At 55.4% G+C, this 16,754-nt stretch overlaps 2 protein-coding genes across 3 annotated transcripts in view; one reads left to right on the forward strand and one right to left on the reverse strand.

Annotated features, from left to right (window-relative positions):
- The first annotated feature begins 374 nt into the window (after nt 1–374).
- On the forward strand, nt 375–4,422 carry GOT1 (glutamic-oxaloacetic transaminase 1). 2 transcript variants are annotated; one of them, XM_080347642.1, is made up of 9 exons: nt 375–521; nt 829–1,211; nt 1,593–1,716; nt 1,944–2,056; nt 2,252–2,356; nt 2,909–3,059; nt 3,195–3,360; nt 3,489–3,631; nt 3,906–4,422. In XM_080347642.1, exons 1-9 carry the CDS (start codon nt 407–409, stop codon nt 4,043–4,045), a joined length of 1,440 nt encoding a protein of 479 aa, XP_080203768.1. In that variant the 5' UTR covers nt 375–406; the 3' UTR covers nt 4,046–4,422. The 2 variants fall into 2 exon arrangements, with proteins under 2 accessions (XP_080203768.1, XP_080203769.1); XM_080347643.1 differs by having other exon boundaries at nt 829–1,010.
- Nucleotides 4,423–7,487: 3,065 nt separating this feature from the next.
- Nucleotides 7,488–16,754, reverse strand: part of CNNM1 (cyclin and CBS domain divalent metal cation transport mediator 1) — a gene marked incomplete at both ends in the record, with an annotated part of 29,199 nt that continues 19,932 nt past the window's right edge. Inside the window, 11 exon segments of the mRNA XM_080348242.1 lie at nt 7,488–7,567; nt 7,854–7,970; nt 8,061–8,174; nt 8,557–8,734; nt 8,946–9,109; nt 10,085–10,147; nt 12,715–12,762; nt 12,934–13,033; nt 13,334–13,503; nt 13,805–13,945; nt 14,497–14,640. Of these exon segments, the coding sequence (XP_080204368.1) occupies nt 7,488–7,567; nt 7,854–7,970; nt 8,061–8,174; nt 8,557–8,734; nt 8,946–9,109; nt 10,085–10,147; nt 12,715–12,762; nt 12,934–13,033; nt 13,334–13,503; nt 13,805–13,945; nt 14,497–14,640 (1,319 nt within the window).

A 16,754-nucleotide genomic window follows, 5' to 3' on the forward strand; every position in this document is an offset into this window, starting at 1 on the left:
CGGCACCTCCCGACCAGGCACCCGGACCCCGGCCCGGCCCGGCCCCGGGCGGGCGTCACCCCGGGGCGGCCCCGCCGCCCGCCCAACCCGCGCGCGCAGGGGAGCGGGTGTGGCCGAGGGGCCGCCGACCGCCAATAGGCAGCGCCTGCGTCTCCGCGCCGCTGGCGTTAACGGGCGTGGCAACCGCCTCCGGACCACGTCCCCGCCGCGATTGGCTGCCCGCGCTCCGCCCAAAGCGCTGCGGGGCCACCGCTGGCTGGCCGCGGGGGCGGGGCCGCTGGAGGCCTGCTGATTGGCGGTGGCGTGCGCCGGCCCCGCCCCGCCGGTGAAGGTGAGCGTCTCCTCCAGGCACACCGCGCCGCCTGTAACGGACCGCAGCAGAGCGGACCGGTCGCGCAGCGCCGCCATGGCCGCCTCCATCTTCGCCGCCGTCCCCCGCGCCCCGCCTGTCGCCGTCTTCAAGCTCACGGCGGATTTCCGGGAGGACGGGGATGCGCGGAAGGTCAACCTGGGCGTGGGCGGTGAGTCCGTGGCCTCCCCCGGCCCGGCGGGGCCCGTCCCCGCGGGGCAGGCCGGCCGGTGCCCTTGCGGCGGCCCCGGCAGCCGCCGAAGGGGCGAGGCGGCTGGAAAGGTCACTGGGCCGCGGCGAGGCTGGGCGCGGGGCGGGGCAAGCAGCGGGTAACCGGCGGACGTCAAGGGCGCGAGGGCGGCACCGCGGTGACCTGCCCGCCGTCCTCGGGTGTCGGTGCCCCGAGCAGGACCCTCCGGGGGCCGGGAGGCCCAGCGTCCCGCCGGCTGGGGAAAGGACAGCTCTCTCTGTCCTCGCAGCCTACCGCACGGACGAGGGGAAGCCATGGGTCCTGCCGGTGGTGAAGAAGGTGGAGCAGATGATCGCCAACGACAACAGCCTGAACCACGAGTACCTGCCCATCCTGGGCCTGCCCGAGTTCCGGGCCAATGCCTCCCGGATCGCCCTGGGTGATGACAGCCCCGCCATCAAAGAGAACCGGGTAGGTGGTGGACAGGGAGTGAAACAGCTCCTTACTCAGAGAGCTGCCAGAATCCCTGGGGTGTCTCTGGAGGAGACCAAGCAGAGGAGCACAAATGTGTGGACTAACTGCATTTTGACAGGTTTTGGTGATTTCTCAGGTGTCATCTTTGCTGGCTGCAGGTTACTTGATGAACCCATGTACCTGAAGCTGTTTGTGCAAGTAGGTGTAGTTTTTGGGAAAGACCAAATGTGATCTGTGATTGGAATTTGTTTTTTCTTTCATGTTTTAGTGGCTGCGCTACGGGAAACTGAAGTCAGATAATAGATCACTTTCCCTGCAATAAGCTACTAGCAGGGAATCTGCTTTGTGCCAAAAAGTAACAGGATTAACTGGAGTGTATTTATAACTGTAGAATGTGTCAGAGTGGGTCTGAGTGCTGGAGGAGTTTGAAGACCACTGGAAAGGGATGGTGTCCTGGCAGGGGTGACCCCAGGGATCACATCTGGGATCCTATCTCGCTCTTGCAAGCACCTCTGTTCTCTGTGAACCAGTAGCTGAGCTGACCAGGATGGACCCTGCTGGCAACTCTCTCTGTTGCAGATCGGAAGTGTTCAGGCCTTGGGTGGGACAGGCGCTCTGCGGATTGGTGCAGAGTTCCTGAGGCGGTGGTACAATGGAAACAACAACACAGCGACCCCCATCTACGTCTCCAGTCCGACATGGGGTGAGTGCTGTCGTCAGTGCTGCCACCTCCTTGTAGAGAACCTTGTGGGTCAGTGGGCGAGGGAGGAATGGTGGGGGCCTGGCCAGCGAGGGGGTCCTTCCGCTTGTGGGTAAAGAGAGCGTGTCTCCATTGTGTATTTTGGCAACATTTAGGGAGATACTGGGACTGGAGAAGGTGGCTTGCTGGAGGTTGGGCCTGCTTTTCTGAAAACTGATTTCCTTTCTCAGAGAACCACAACTCTGTGTTTTTGGATGCTGGCTTTAAAGATATTAGAACCTACCACTACTGGGATGCTGCCAAGAGGGGTCTGGATCTTCAGGGTCTGCTGAATGACATGGAGGTAAGTAAAACCAGCACAGGATGGGCTGAGATTGGCACCATGCTGTCGGGAGCTGGCTGGGCTCTTGTGTGCTGTGCCTGCAAGTGGATCTCTGTGAAAGAGACTGCTGGTGCCCAGAGCAACTCGGGGCCTCTCTCTCTGCTGTGGGTGTGCAGTCTTGTCCATGTGTGTGACCACGACCCACTCTCTCCTCAGAAAGCCCCAGAATTCTCCATTTTCATCCTCCATGCCTGTGCGCACAACCCAACAGGCACAGACCCCACTCCAGACCAGTGGAAGCAGATTGCTGCTGTTATGAAGGTATGGGCTGCTGCTGAGGCTAAAGGAGCACTGAAGGGACAGGTGGCTCTTGAAGCAGCTGGGGATGGGCTGTAGTGAATGACATGAGATATGGCAGGAGCTGGAAGAGTCCCACAGAGCAGATATTGAAAGGAGAGATGGGATGGTGTTGTCTATGCTCAGAGAGTAAAAGCATCCCACTTCTTATGCCTCCAAGTTCTTGTTTTCAAACTCCGTGGCATGGGCTGCAGTGAGGTGTCTCATGCTGCAAGGATTCTCCAGGGCCACCTGTTTTCACAGGTGCTGGATTGTAGGATATAGGGTGGTACATTTCTTGTTTCTGTGTCCTCAAATGCAGATTTCTCTTGCAATCAACCTTTTATTGACCACCTTAGTCCTTCTATTATTTTACCCCAGTAGAAAGAAAATATGCCAGCCTGGTGTTGCCAGACCATGTTTCTTCTGTATTCACTTGAAAGCTCAATGGTCATTTTTCCCTCCTACAGGGACAGTGGGGAGAAAAGTGAAGGCTGTAGGGAAAGAGTTTCCCTCTAACACTGTTCCTCCTTGCAGCGTCGGTTCCTGTTTCCATTCTTCGACTCAGCATACCAAGGCTTTGCCTCTGGCAGCCTGGATAAGGATGCCTGGGCTGTGCGATACTTTGTCTCCGAGGGCTTTGAGTTCTTCTGTGCACAGTCATTTTCCAAGAACTTTGGGCTCTACAGTGAGTGTCTGGCAGTAAGCTGGCCCAGTAGCACCATACCCAGATAGATGGGGCTGGCATGCTGGGGGTTGGGGAGAGCTCTGCTTTGCCATGCTGTGTGGGACCAATGGCTCATGTCTCTTGCCTTGTCCACAGATGAACGTGTGGGGAACCTGACTGTGGTGGGGAAGGATGCAGACAATGTGCAGCGTGTGCTTTCACAGATGGAGAAGATTGTGCGCACCACTTGGTCCAACCCCCCTTCCCAGGGCGCACGCATTGTGGCAACTACACTTTCTTCACCGCAGCTCTTTGCTGAGTGGTACGTGTTGCCAGGGCCAGTGGGAGAGGTAAAGGGGGGGAAGCTGTCTTTCTGAGTGCCAGGCTTGGCCAGATGGCTCCAAACCAGGCAGGTGCCTGTCCTCACGCTCTGCTTCCTACCTGCTGCAGGAAGGACAACGTGAAGACGATGGCAGATCGGGTCTTGCTGATGCGGTCAGAACTCCGGTCTCGCCTGGAATCCCTTGGGACCCCGGGCACCTGGAGCCACATTACAGAACAGATCGGCATGTTTAGCTTCACAGGGTTGAACCGTAAGTACCAAGTGGCCTGGTAAAGGGAGGATTGTGTGAGAACAGTTCTGCTGGGGGGTGGACTGGGCTGAAGCAGTCCAGGCAGGAAACCCTCTGGGACCTCACTGGAGCCCTGGTGTGGCTAGGTGCGAATGAAGCATCAGGCAGCACTTTAGTGCCCAGTGCTGGAAGTTTTCTGCTTGATGTGAAAGATTCAAGCAGCTCTGACAGGTCCTTAGGACTTTTCTGGGCTGTGGCATCCCTGCTCTGACCTGATGTCCAATTGTTTCCCCAGCTAAGCAGGTGGAGTACATGATCAAGGAAAAACACATCTACCTGATGGCTAGTGGGCGCATCAACATGTGTGGCCTGACTACCAAAAACCTGGACTATGTGGCCCAGTCCATCCATGAAGCCGTCACAAAAATCCAGTGAAGCACATGAACAACCAAACTTACATGAAGTCACCAAAGCTGTAGTGCGTAGTCTGTGTCTTTTCCTGCTCATGGCTGGCCTTTTCTCATACCTCTTGGGGTTTAATAAAGATGGGAGTGGTAGCTCAATCAGGGATAATTGTCTTTTGACCTTTTTGAAATATCCCTTGCAATGTGGTAAGCCAGTGCCTCCAGGAGGGTCGGGGGCAGCATGAGCCACCTTGGGTCTTGTTTGACTGACAGCAGCATGGTCCCTGGGCACTTAGAGCTACATCTTTAGCACATCCAAATCAACTCCACGTAACTGATCAGTTTGATGTAGGCGAAGTCTGGTGTCAGTGCAATGCACTGTGGGTAACAGCCCAGTTGGCTGGGATCTTTTACGGCTTGTGAACTGATGTCACTCAGTAGTATTTTGGGGAGGGGGTGAAGCTGTTGCTGGCTTTTCCCCAACCAATTCTGAGCCTTATGCAAACAAACATTTGTAATTGTGGTAATTGCTTCTTCATATTGCTGACAGAAAATTAAAACTCCATCTGTACACTACCTCTGCCTCGTGTGATTTTGTGCCTTCAGGCTGTACCACCCTCTTCCCAGGCTGAAGTTGAAGCCTCAGCATCACAGTTTGTATGCAGGTCTTGGTTTGTTTTAAAGCTTTCTGTTTCTCCTTCGTGGTATGTTGCATCTCTGATGATCTTGGTTGCTGCTAATGGGGCACAGCCCTATTGGGAGAGTAGCTGAGAGCTCCCTGTGACTCGGCATGAGGCTCAGCAGTTCCTGCCATGTTCATCTTGTGTTCTCTGTTATGCGCCCCTGCCCTCTGCTGTCCAGCCCATCATGTCCATCTGTGCTTGTTTTCTGGATGGTCGTGTGTTACTCATCCATCTGGCCTTCTCTCCCTGGCCAGGGCTTCTGGCCTGCCACCAGTGTGTTGGAAAGGGGATTTTTCCTGTTCCTTTTCCTCAGCAGGCCTGTGGTGAACTGCCACCTACTCCTCCTGGCTTCAGTGGGGCCTGGCAGCAACTGCCTGGGTTTTTGGCACTGAAAAAGAGCTGGGACCATCTGTTTCGCTCTGCGGTCACTGTTTGCAGCTCTATTTGTGAGCTGATAGTACCACCTTGATAGAGCAGCCTCCTGCCAAGATGTGAAGAAAGGGGAACAGCCCCTTTCCTTGGGTCAGTGACAGTCACTGTTTCCCTGGTGAGTTTTGCTCGTCCTGTAGCTTAAACAGCAAAGGTGAAAAAAGTGCCTTGTTCCCTTGCTGTGTTTGCAGAGACAGTGCATGGAGTCTTGTTTGACCTTTTAAGATTAGTGCCTGTGTTAAATAACAGAGTGAGCCAGATGCAGCCTTTCCTATGGGGAGGTGGGGAGCTTTTCCTCCTTTTGGTGCCCATCCACAGCTGGGATGATGGGGTAGCGGTTAAAGATGACTTCTAGGGGTGATCACAGCAGAAAGCGTTGAAGGAAAACAACTGTCCTTTTGTTATTTCTGACATCTGCCTGTGCTTCTGTCCTTACAGACCTCTAGGTGTGGAGCCTGGCCCACCCCACATGGGATCTGTACCCAGTCCTTTGCTAGCCTTACCAGCCTTGTTTTTCCTAATGAGTGACCTAAATTTCTCTCCTTCTGCAGTGTAAGCTCATTACCCATTATCACATTTGCCATGGCAACGGAGAACAGATTATTCCTTTCCTCTTTGCAACAGCTTCTTATGTATTTGAAAGCTTCCTCTCTCCCCTTCACATCTTTCACCAGTTAAGTGACTCTCTTTCCTTCAGCCTTTTGGGTAGGTTGTTTTCCAGCCCTTGCATTCCTCTGGCCTTGATTGCTGTGTATTTCCTTGGAAGGGCAGTGCCCAGTCAGGGATGCAGTTATTCCAGTTCAAGTTTTATCAGCATTGGTGGACTATGACATTTCTGCTATTATCTGTCAGGCTGTACTCCAGCACGTGTATTTCACTATTGTGTTTGCAACAGCATGCTATTAACTCCTGTTCTTCCCGACTCCTTGTCTGCACTGCTACAGTGTAACTCAGAACTGCTGAGTGTCTGCACTGCTACAGTGTAACTCAGAACCCCTGAGGGCCTTCCTGACAGCAGGGGTGACAGAGAGCCCGGGTTCACAGGCAGAAACTGGGAAGCACTTGCTGACCTGGTTCCTCAGCCTGTTCCCTTCAGCGATGCTGTGCCCTGTTTTCCCAGCTACCTCTGGTATGAGGGCAGCCTGGCAGGAGAGGTCAGCACATCTTTCTCTACACCCATTGACACAGACAGCGCACCTCTCAGGGAGAAATTACTTTTAATATTAGTATCCCTGTTGCGTTCAGCCGCTACAAAAAACTACTGACGGGTCTGTACCAACCTGAAGGCTCCGTGTGAGCCTCCCTGGCACAGGCAGCCGTGCGCAGAGGGGAAGATGGTTCGATGCAGCGTGGAGCAGCTCTCCCCAGGCTGGGGCTGCGCTTGGTGATGAGCTGGGGTCCCTGCCCTGTGCCAGGCAGGGGTTCGGGAGGGCCAGGTGGTGTCGATGGTCAGTGTGCACACGGCATTGTGTGTGTGTGCGGCACTAGGTGCAGCACAAATGTGTGCTGGGGACCTGAGCTGCATGTGGCACCCCCCAAATAGCACATTTTCCTCATGGTGGAGACCACATCTGTGCAGCACTGAGGGGCTCCAGGCCTCGCTGGGATGGGGACAGTAAATGATGCTGAGAGCAGTTCTGGGTTGGGCCACCCCTCCTTGCTTGGCCCGCAGGGACGCCGTGCCAGACACTTCTCCTTTCCTCTTTTCACTTCCTTGAGACCAGATGCTACCAGGGAGCAGCTGGGCAAGGGCCCTCGGGCTCCACCGACCTGATCCAGGCTGCCTGGGTGGTTCAGCCCCGCTGGGGGCACATCCTTTCTCTCCTGGGGATGGGGCTCTGCACAAGTCCTGCAGGGAGGGGCGGCACGAGCGGGCAGGCAGGCGGGCAGCAAGCGAGTGCAGACCTGCTGCTGCTGAACGTGAGCCTCGCGGCAGGAGACCCCATGCTGCAGACCTGGAAGACACAAGTGCAGCCTGGTGCAGGTGCCCAGAGCTTGCCCTTCCTGACCTGCTGCTGCTCAAGCCTGCAGCACCTTTCCTAGCCAGGCTCAGGGATACTTGTGCAGACGTGTTTCTAGCTGTGAACACACAAGTTAAGGTCTCACTCTGTCTTTGACAACGATTTTTGCCCCAAGGATGGCTGGAGTCTGCTGCTGCATCCCTTGACCCTGCTCCAGCCCCCAAAGACATGCATGCCTGCATGGTCTCCAAACCACATCTTTTGCTGCTTGAAACTTGGTTTTATGCTATTAAAATTGAGCAACCTCCCATTTGCTAGGGAAGGAATACTGCAGTGAAGGGCAGGTTCCTACCTCCAATCTGCATGGGCCTCCAGCACTGTGCTCCAGCCACGCTGCTGCTCAGGTGATCAATGGGGCAAGATTGGAGCTCTCCTCTGGCATCTTCTCACCTTCCAATGATGGCCGCTGCTTGCGTCCACCTGCAGCAGCAAGGGTGCCTAGGGCTGGGGTGTTGGGGCAAGCATGCTCAAGGCAGGAGGTGCCTAGGGTTGGGCCAGGACTAGGTGGCTGTCTCTGTCTGAGCTAGCCCTGGGTGCAGTTTTGCCTGCTGCTGGGGTGCTGCTAGGGAAGTGGGGTGCCCCCCCTGCTCCATGCCAGCCCCATGTAGGGTGTCCCCAGAATGGGGCTGGGGAGCAGCTGACCTGGGCAGCGGGTGCCATGGCACAGCTCTCCCCTGGGTGCTCCCTCCCCAGGTCAGTCACTCACTGAGGGATCTCAGCAGCTTCCTGCCCAGTGTCTCCTCGGAGCTGCTCGTTGATGAGCTGGTCCCAGCCTCTCTGCCCGGGGACTCTGTCTCCAGGACGGTGCCACAGCACTCACTGTCTGCAAAAGCCCAGCCTGGCTGCAGCACACCAGGACACCGCAGCTGTCACCACCCCTATGGTCGCGTGTGTGTGTCCCGGCCAGACTCACTCTGCTGCTTGCTGTTCTCCACATTGTCTGCTGGCTCCTCCTGGATGAAGGGGATGCCCTCCATGTGCAGGAACACTGACTCGCTGGGACTGTGCAGCCCCTCGGCGCGACTGCCTGTAGGGACACAGGGCAGGTGTGGTGGCCAGGGGACACAGAGCAGGCATGGTGGCAGGGCAGGCAGGTGCTGTGTACTGGAGCAGGACACAGGGGGATGCCTGCTGCAGCGGCAGGTCCTGATGCCAGGGACCCCCAGGGAGCATAAGCACGTGGGGAATAGGGATTTACATACCTGCACACTTGCACCTGTGTGCACATGCAGGCTCAGAACAGCGTCCACAGGTGTATGCATGCAAACGCCCACATGCCCCAGTCCATGTGCAATTGTGTGTCAGCAGTGGCATCCCCATTGTGCTAGGGGGTCCCAGCACAGCCCCCCCGCAAGGGGACACACAATGTTTGCCCACAGCAGGGAAAAGGAGGCCACAGGGTGACTCACACATGATGCTGTTTCTCTCATTCAGGAGAGCGGTGGGGTCCTCCTTGGGTGTCTGTGGGGTTCCTCGTGCAGTTGAGGCCTTGGCTGAATCCCTGTCGAAGGCCTCCATGTCGGGGGACTGGGGGGAGCTGTCCATGCGGCTGGCCACTAGCGCATTGTGGTACTGCTGGCGGGTGACCTAGGCACACAGACACATGCCCAGCTCAGCAGGCACTGAGACTCACCAGGACCTCCTGGGGCCTTGGTGCCACCAAACCCCCCATCAGCGGGAGTGCAAGACCCCCCAGCACCCACTGGGCACCCACCAGGCTCCCAGGGCACAGCAGGTTGAGAAGGTGCCTGGTCAGGGGTGGTTGGGGTGGGACAGTCCCTGCCAGCCCAGCCCATACCTTGACAAACTGCACATCACAGAGGATGTGCACAGAGTAGTCAGGTGTGTAGATGTTGTTGCTGCCGCTGTGGAGCTGCGAGGTGCTGCCCCCATAGTCGTTGTGCTCCCGGTTGGGGGACTCAGAGCGGTTGAGCCCACTGCAGCGTGATGGTGACCTGTTCACTGCGGGAGGGGATGGCAGAGAGGCAAACGCTGGTGTCCCCAGTGTCAGACCAGGGTGGACTGGTCACCTCTGGTGGCTGTGGCCCATGGACACCCGAGCTGGCAGGGGACCTGCAGGGGACCCATGGTGGGGTCCTCCTTTGTGCATGCTGGCAGTGGAGACTCTGTGCCATGCCAGCCCTGGATAAACCAAGGGGACAGGCAGGCAGCTGACCTCGCACCAGTAGCGGAGATCAGGGCTGCTGCCTGCCTGTTACACAGACTGACAGCTCTCCTGCTAACGCGAGCCTTCTGCTCGGCATTTGGCACAAATGCTCCCGGTTGCAGCTGGTAGCCCATGGTTTACTTAACCTGCCTGGAGGGCACGCTCCTGTCCACCCCAGCTCCAACAGAACAGGAGCAGAGGCTGCCATGGCAAGCTGGCCCATCACTCATGTTGACTGATAGCCTCTGACACACAGCTTGATAGATTTCATCTGGTCAGTGATTTATTAGGCAACAAAGGCAGCTTGTTCCTTGCACTGGTGACATTAACATCTTGTTGACTTTGCTCTGCTGATAAAACACCCTTCTGTTACCTGGATTGTCAAACAGCAAGGGAAGCAGGGCAGCGTGCACACAGGGCTGCAAGTAACCATCATTAGAAACAAGTTGCAAGAAAACACAAGCACAGAGTGTAGGAAATTATAGAAACCACACACCAAAGAAAGCCCAAGCTGTCCATGGCTTCCCCTTGTCCCCATCCCATTCTTCCTGGGATTTGCATCACGCTGGGAGGCTGCGGCAGGGCTGCTGTCCCCAGTCTGCCACCTGTGCTCCAAACAGTGAGGGGCTGCCCGCCATTGGGTGCCATTGGTGGTCCTCTCCGGGCACCACATGGCGTGCAGGGTGGAGGGGGCTTGGTGCACCATGCACAGGGAGCTAGAAAGAGCCTGGCACATGTGGGGTTCCCTGCCCAAAGTCATGCTCCATTACCTGGAGAGCCAGCCAGGGAGTCCCCTCTGCTGAAGGCGAAGGTTCGGGACACTGAGACAGGCACTGCAGAGAGAGGGAGAGGGAAGGCAAGGGGCAGAGGTGGGGGTGGAGAACAGACCAAGAGGAAGAATGAGAAAAAAAAATCACAGGCCAGCAGCCTTGGGCTGGACTCCCACCACTGCCTCCAGCATCCATTCCCACTCCTCTTACACCCTCCAGCTTCTGCTCCAGAGAAGCATTCACCAGCCCTGGGAACAGGAACACCAGCAGAGACACAGACTTGAATGCTGCAAATCAACAGGCTGCTCTGTGACAAGGTAGGAGGTGAGGCTCGGGGGCAAGCTCCTGCCAGGCCTTTCTGCACAGCCACAAATCTCCCTAGAGGCACTACAAAGTATCGGTGTCCCAGCAGCTGAGTGCTATCACCCTGCTCCAGCCCTTCACCAGTCACTTGCCAAGGAGAGGGGACTTTGTGATCAGCTTGTGCCACCTGGGAGACGGGCAGAAGCTAAACGAAGTCACTGTGCTTGGCATCTGGGATACTTCTGTGTGTGCAGGCAGGCAGCAGAGAAGGAACGTGCTTTGCAACAGCCCTTGTGTCCGCACAGCCCCACAGCTGCAGGCAGGGGCTGGCAGGAGCCCCTCAGCATCATGCAAAGTAAAGATACCCGTGCCGGGCTGCCTGCAGCTCCCCACAAGGCCCTGGGTCTCAACAGACTTGGGGTGATGCCGAGAAGAGCCACCCATGGGGAAATGCTCCCTGTGGGAACGACAAGAAGCCAGGACCCCGTGTCCAGGGCTGCCTGACCCATTGCCACAGAGAGGGTGAATCACAGCTCCTGCAGAGCTTCATTGGGGAGGACAGAGAGACCAACACAGAGCACGAGCAATGCTCATGTTAACACCTCCTGATGCCTGATGTCTGCTCTCGCTGCTGGCAGCACCCACTTGGAAAGCAGCAGGAGATGCAACCCCACTGGCTACCAGCCACAGCAGCGCCTGCTGCCAGCTCTCCTGCCCAGGGCATGCTGCCCTCCCTCCAGCCACTGTGCCTGCAGTGTGGCTGCAATGCTCTAGGAGCCATCTGCTGCCTATGTGATTAATGTTTTTAAATTGCTTCAAAGGTAAAACTCCTGGAAAATTTGCCCTCCCTGTTCCTCCCCCAGTAACTCCTGTTCTGCGTCTTGCCCTGGATCGAAGCCTTCTGCAAATAAGCAGCAGCACGAAGCACTGCCCAGAACAACCTTGTCCAGTGGGAGCAAAGGACGGATTGATAACCAGTAGCACTGGTTCCCTGCTCTGCCTGCCTGATGCCACCACAGCGGGGCTGGACCTGCTGGGTCTCTGCTGCTGCATTCCTGTCCCTGTCATCAATGCTAAAGATTGTCTGGGGATTAAAAAGTTCTGTAACAATGGTTAATTAATAACAAATTGTTAAATGCTCAAGGTTTAATGTCAAATCTCCAGAGTGACATGCCACTCACACTAATTTCTGCTGGGCTTTGCTTCAAGGAAGAAGGAGGACACCAGCCCAACAAGGGAGATGCCCTGTGCCCTCTGCCTCCTCGCTGGCCAGGGGCGTGACACCGCACACATCCCACGGTAGGCAGCAGTGGCTGGATGGCAGAAAACGTCTCGTGACACAGTGTCACATGCGAACATGAGGAGCAAAGGAGCCCCGAGCAGCAGCGTCCCGGCAGGCGGCACTGCAGACATGCATGGCTGCACTGACACAGCTCCCACCGCAACTCGCACCCTGCCTGTCCCATGGCCCGCAGGCAGCACCCGCTGCCTGAGACCTGGTGGGGCCCTGGGAACGGTCACCAAGGGCACAGGGGCATTGAGCCACGTAGCAGCACCCCAGGGGAAATCGGCCGCTTCACTGATTTCGTCTGTCCAAAAGACCACATTGCAAACACATGGGGAGAAGGAATGTGCACTGAGGGGTTATTCCAGCAATCCATGAGTCAGCCTTTTGAATGGAAGCAAAGTAAGCAGGATGAAATAGAGCTGCACACAGACTGGGACCCACAGAAGTGACAGTCACCTGCCCTGATTCCCCCTGTTCTCCCAATGACATTCCTCCCTACACCTCTCTAAAGGCTGAAATTGGTGGGTTATTGTTTTGATTAGGCACTTAGAGCACCCTCAGCTTACCATCAGCACTGCAGATTTGACTGCAGCATCTGGGTCTTGGGATGAGAGATGTGCTGGGCTGGGGATGGGCAACAGCTCCACCTGCTACCAGACTACCAGGGACTAAACATTTGCAGAGGTGATCAGCAAACAAGTGGCAGGTTCACAGTCTGTCCTGATCAGAGCTCCCTCTTAGCTCCAACAAGTAGGGGATCTGCTCCTTAACCCATCAGCTCTGCAGGCTGGGAATCTACCAGGACTGAGGCATCTAACTCAGCTAATTTCCCAAGCAAACCACATGTGAACGGCTCACAGCTAAATCGATCCATCTCTGTAATTCTTGAGCAGCCCCCGTTCCCCCAAGCTTTTCAAAGGGTTTGATCTTGGCATAGAGCCTGAGCTGCTCTACTTGGGGTGCAACCTCATCCCTGCTCCAGCTGCCTGGTGCTGCAGATGAGAGGTTTTAGGGCCCCAGCCTGTCCCAAAATACTTACATAGGAAGGAGGATCCACCCAGGCTTCCCACTTTCCGCACGTCATTATCTGAAACGACAGTTGAAGGCAAAGGAATCACAGAGGAAGAGCTCCTACCCACCCCACACCCCACAGCAGGGCCAGCCCACCCCATGGCCAATCCATTCTCCTGGTCAGCTTAGCCCCCATGGAGGCTGCTGAAGCAAAGGCAGGGCTAGAGGGAGCCTGCAGAGCCCTTACCTGAGGAGACGACAGCCATGATGGCAGGGACACCATAGTAGGTGAACGCCCCATTCTCAAACCGAAGCCCTTCCTTGCCGACCTCCACCGCCACTTTCCCCTGGAAGGAGAAGGAGAAACATTCTGTGATTCTATGTGATTCTGTGAGAAGGAGAAGAAGGAGAAGAAGGAGAAGGAGAAGGAGAAGGAGAAGGAGAAGGAGAAGGAGAAGGAGGAGAAGGAAAACCTGTTCAGACAGGTACCCTGTGCTCCTGAACACCAATGCACCCAGAGCTGCAGGGACCCCCACCACCCCATATGAGAAGATGGGCATCTCTGCTGGCAGAAGCAGCCCAGAGCAAGGTGGCAAAGAGAGACGGGCCACCTTCTGCAACCCTCTTCTCACTGCTGCCCCAGGCACCTGCAATATGAGGATGAAGTAGTCGACAGGGCGGTTGCGCTGGTAGAGGTAATGTTCTGCTGCCTTCTTATTCTTTCGGTCATACTTGAGCTCCTGGATGACATTGGGGTGTTTCAGGAGCCGCAGCAGGATCTTCTCAGAGAGGTAGGGGGACTTGAAAGGCTCCACTTCTAGAGGGGAGGCAACACACACTTGCTCAGAGGCAACATATGCTTGCTCAGTGGGGCTGGGGCTGCCAGGAACCCTTCGTTCTCTGAGCTGCATGGCCCCTTTCCTGCAGCCTCAGCACCCCACCGCACAGAAGAGAGCCAAATGCAGACCCATGCTGGTGGAGCAGTGGGACACCCAGGATAGGGGTCCAGGCAGGTGGAAACTGCTTGTTGGGGGGAAAAGCCCAATCCAGGAAGGGCTCAGGGATGCCCTGCAGGGCTGGCACTGCTACAGGGAGGTGCAGGGCTTGCACAAGGGTACCTGTTGCCATGAATCGATGTGTAGCCAGGAGAAGCTGTGGGGAGATCTTCACCTTCATCTCGCTGTCCGAGAGCCTGAAGATGGAGAAGTCCTGGGGCTTGCGTCCCCGGTGGGGCACTCGTTCCTTCTTCCGATTGTCTGCTGCAGGACAGAGAGCAGAGTGGTCGCCCACCTGCAGCAGCCACAAAGCTGCTGCAGCTGCACATGAATGGAGAGAGGCACACCTTGCTGCAGACTACGGCAGGGCTGCTGTGGAGCAGCAGCTGGAGCAGCAAGGTGCACAAACGTGCCATGCATCACAGCCTTGGGAGCAGCTCCCCAGGGAAGGAGCAGGGTGAGGAAACATGCTGCTTTCTCAGGAACAAGTCCTGGGTTGCCCTGTCTGGATGCATCACCCAGAGTTGGAAAGCAGCGTGGGAACCAGCCATGGGCACTTCATGCCCAACACACATGTCCCTGGGTCAGGCTCTGCCCAACCACCGGCTGCTGATGCTGATGCTTCTCTATCTCGAGCGTTCAAGACTCCCTGACCAGCATCTCTCCATCATTCTTGTCTTTCCCACCTTGACTGTAAATTGCTTTGGGGAAGGACCATGATTTGCTCTGGCCTGTTTCCTACCCACATGTCTGTCTGTCTGTGCGGGCTCCCACCCTGGGTCCTGCAATCGCAGTAGCTGCTCTGGGACACTAACTGTACAGATCCGTCTCATCCAGGATCTCGGACTTGATGATCTCCTCAATGACATCCTCCAGGGTGACAATGCCCATCACCTCGTAGAACGGATCTCCTTCCCCTTCGTTGTTCACCCGCTGCACAATGGCCAGGTGGGACTTTCCTGTGGGGGGAGAGCAGAGCAGCAATGAGACCCCCATCCCTGGTGAGAGGAGTCCCCAGCACAGCAGGCTGGCAGATGGATGAGGCTCAGTGAGAGGCACAGATCACAGGCAAACCTCTGAAACAGCCACTGCCACCCAAACCCACCCCAGCCGCGCTAACCCAAGGAGAAGGGCTGGACACACAGCCCCTCCTAACAGTGCCGCTACTCTCCAGGCCAGTTTCTAGGTGTCAAAGCACTCTGCCTGGATCTTTTTTGGGGCCGCTTGCTTTCTTATCCAGGCAATCTGCTGTGAGTCACTTCATTTAGCTCTTTGACAGCCTCCTGTGCAGGAGTGAAGTGTATTTTATACCAGCTGCTTCTTGCTTACCCTCAGCTTCATTGGCATGAGACAACTCTAACAGAGCAATTAGCTAGCGTCCTCCTCCAACACAGAAATGTGAGCGTGTCCTTGGGCTCTACTGGTTTCTCTCATCCTCCTGGTGTTTTCTCATTCTGTGGTTAATTATCTTTCCTACAAAATTGCCAGGAACAGCTCTCCCACATCTTTCTATCCATCACTGTCTGGACGGATCCGAAAGCTTTTCTTAAAATACGGGCAAAGCCTCTCGCTCCTCAGAACAGCAGCTGGTTTTAATGCAGAAATGCATATGTTTGTTTGCAGCTTTCAGCTCAGCTCCTGCAGAACTCTTGGGTGAACCATCTGGATGCGGAGGCTAAACACTTTTAAAGCCATCAGCCTGCAACTGAATGTCTTCTCCAAACCCTGCCTCTGACAGCACCTCCTCTCCATTACCTCAAATGAGATTGGGACCAGGACCTTCTTTCAGTCACAGTGTTGGTGACTCCTGCCTAGAAGCCACAGTGTTTTTCAATCACAGTCTCGGCTTCCTCACTTGCCTCAGTAAGCTGGCAGCTTTGCTGACACATTCTCAGGCTTCTTGCATTTGGCATACTTGAAACATTGCTATTTGCTTTCGCATGTCCAGCTCTCTGTAAGCTGTTTTGACTTGCTCAACTTCTCCCTTCTTTTCTTGTCTGCTCTGATTTATGCTCCTGCTTAGCAGCTCAACCAGAACCCAACTTCCAAGCCACAAACAACTTTTGGGTTTCTAGCTCAGATGTATTCTTGGACCTGCCAACGAGCAGCACTGGCTTTCTTACTGGCCCTGTGGCTCCTATGCTGCTCAGCAGCACACACAGGCTCTGAAACTCTAGGTTTGCTTAAAACATTTAAAATGTTCTTAGGTGGTACCACAGCAAACAATTTCCCCTCCATTTGCACTGTTTCCACGTTCTCCCATTGCAACGCCTGCACACACCCAGTGTGTACTGTGAGCACTGCGGGGACTCTCGAAATGCTGAAAACAGTTTATTTTCTCCACGGCCTCAGAACTGAGGTCCTTGAACAGCAACGGTCACCCAAAAGGGAGGCAGGTCCCTTCTGCTATGCAGCTGCTTCTGCTTCTCCTGTACAGCCTCGTCAATAAACTTGCTTGCTGCTCTGGCTGAGGGGATGTGAACAGTATTTACGCATAAAGATGCCATAGAGGTGGGCTCCTGCCCGCTGCACAGCCCCCTCCTCGCCTGCTGCTGCCATCCGGCTCATCCCCGCGCAGGGACATGGACAGCCCAGCAGGCCCACCAAACACGTCTTGCGGGGAACATGCGACCTTCAAATAACCCTGCCCTGGATCTGAGACGAGCAAATGATATTTCTCAGCTGAAGATCAGCACTATACATTTCTCACAGCAAAGCTTGGGCACTTTCCACCATATAAATTCCCTCCTCCTCATACCAAGTTTTTATTGCAAGATTTCAGAGAGCAGCTCGCTGCCTCCCACGCCTACAGAATTAGAAACAAGAACGTAACATCACGGCAAGTAGCACAGAGAAGCACTTTAAAAAACCAAATCAATAGCCTCAGGGCATTTAAAACTCTTTGGATCAGGCTGTTTTACTCTTTTCATACACAGGTTTGTGCATCTTGTCTGTTCAGTGGATAATAAAGCAACATGACTTGAGACTTAAAAGAGAAAAAAGCAGCAGAGTTGGCCACGAGACAGCAGCAACAGCTACGTTCTATCTTAGCAAAGTCCAACTTTTGAAACGT

Source organism: Nesoenas mayeri (assembly GCF_963082525.1).
Source record: "Nesoenas mayeri genome assembly, chromosome: 7".
NCBI classification, from domain to species: domain Eukaryota; kingdom Metazoa; phylum Chordata; class Aves; order Columbiformes; family Columbidae; genus Nesoenas; species Nesoenas mayeri.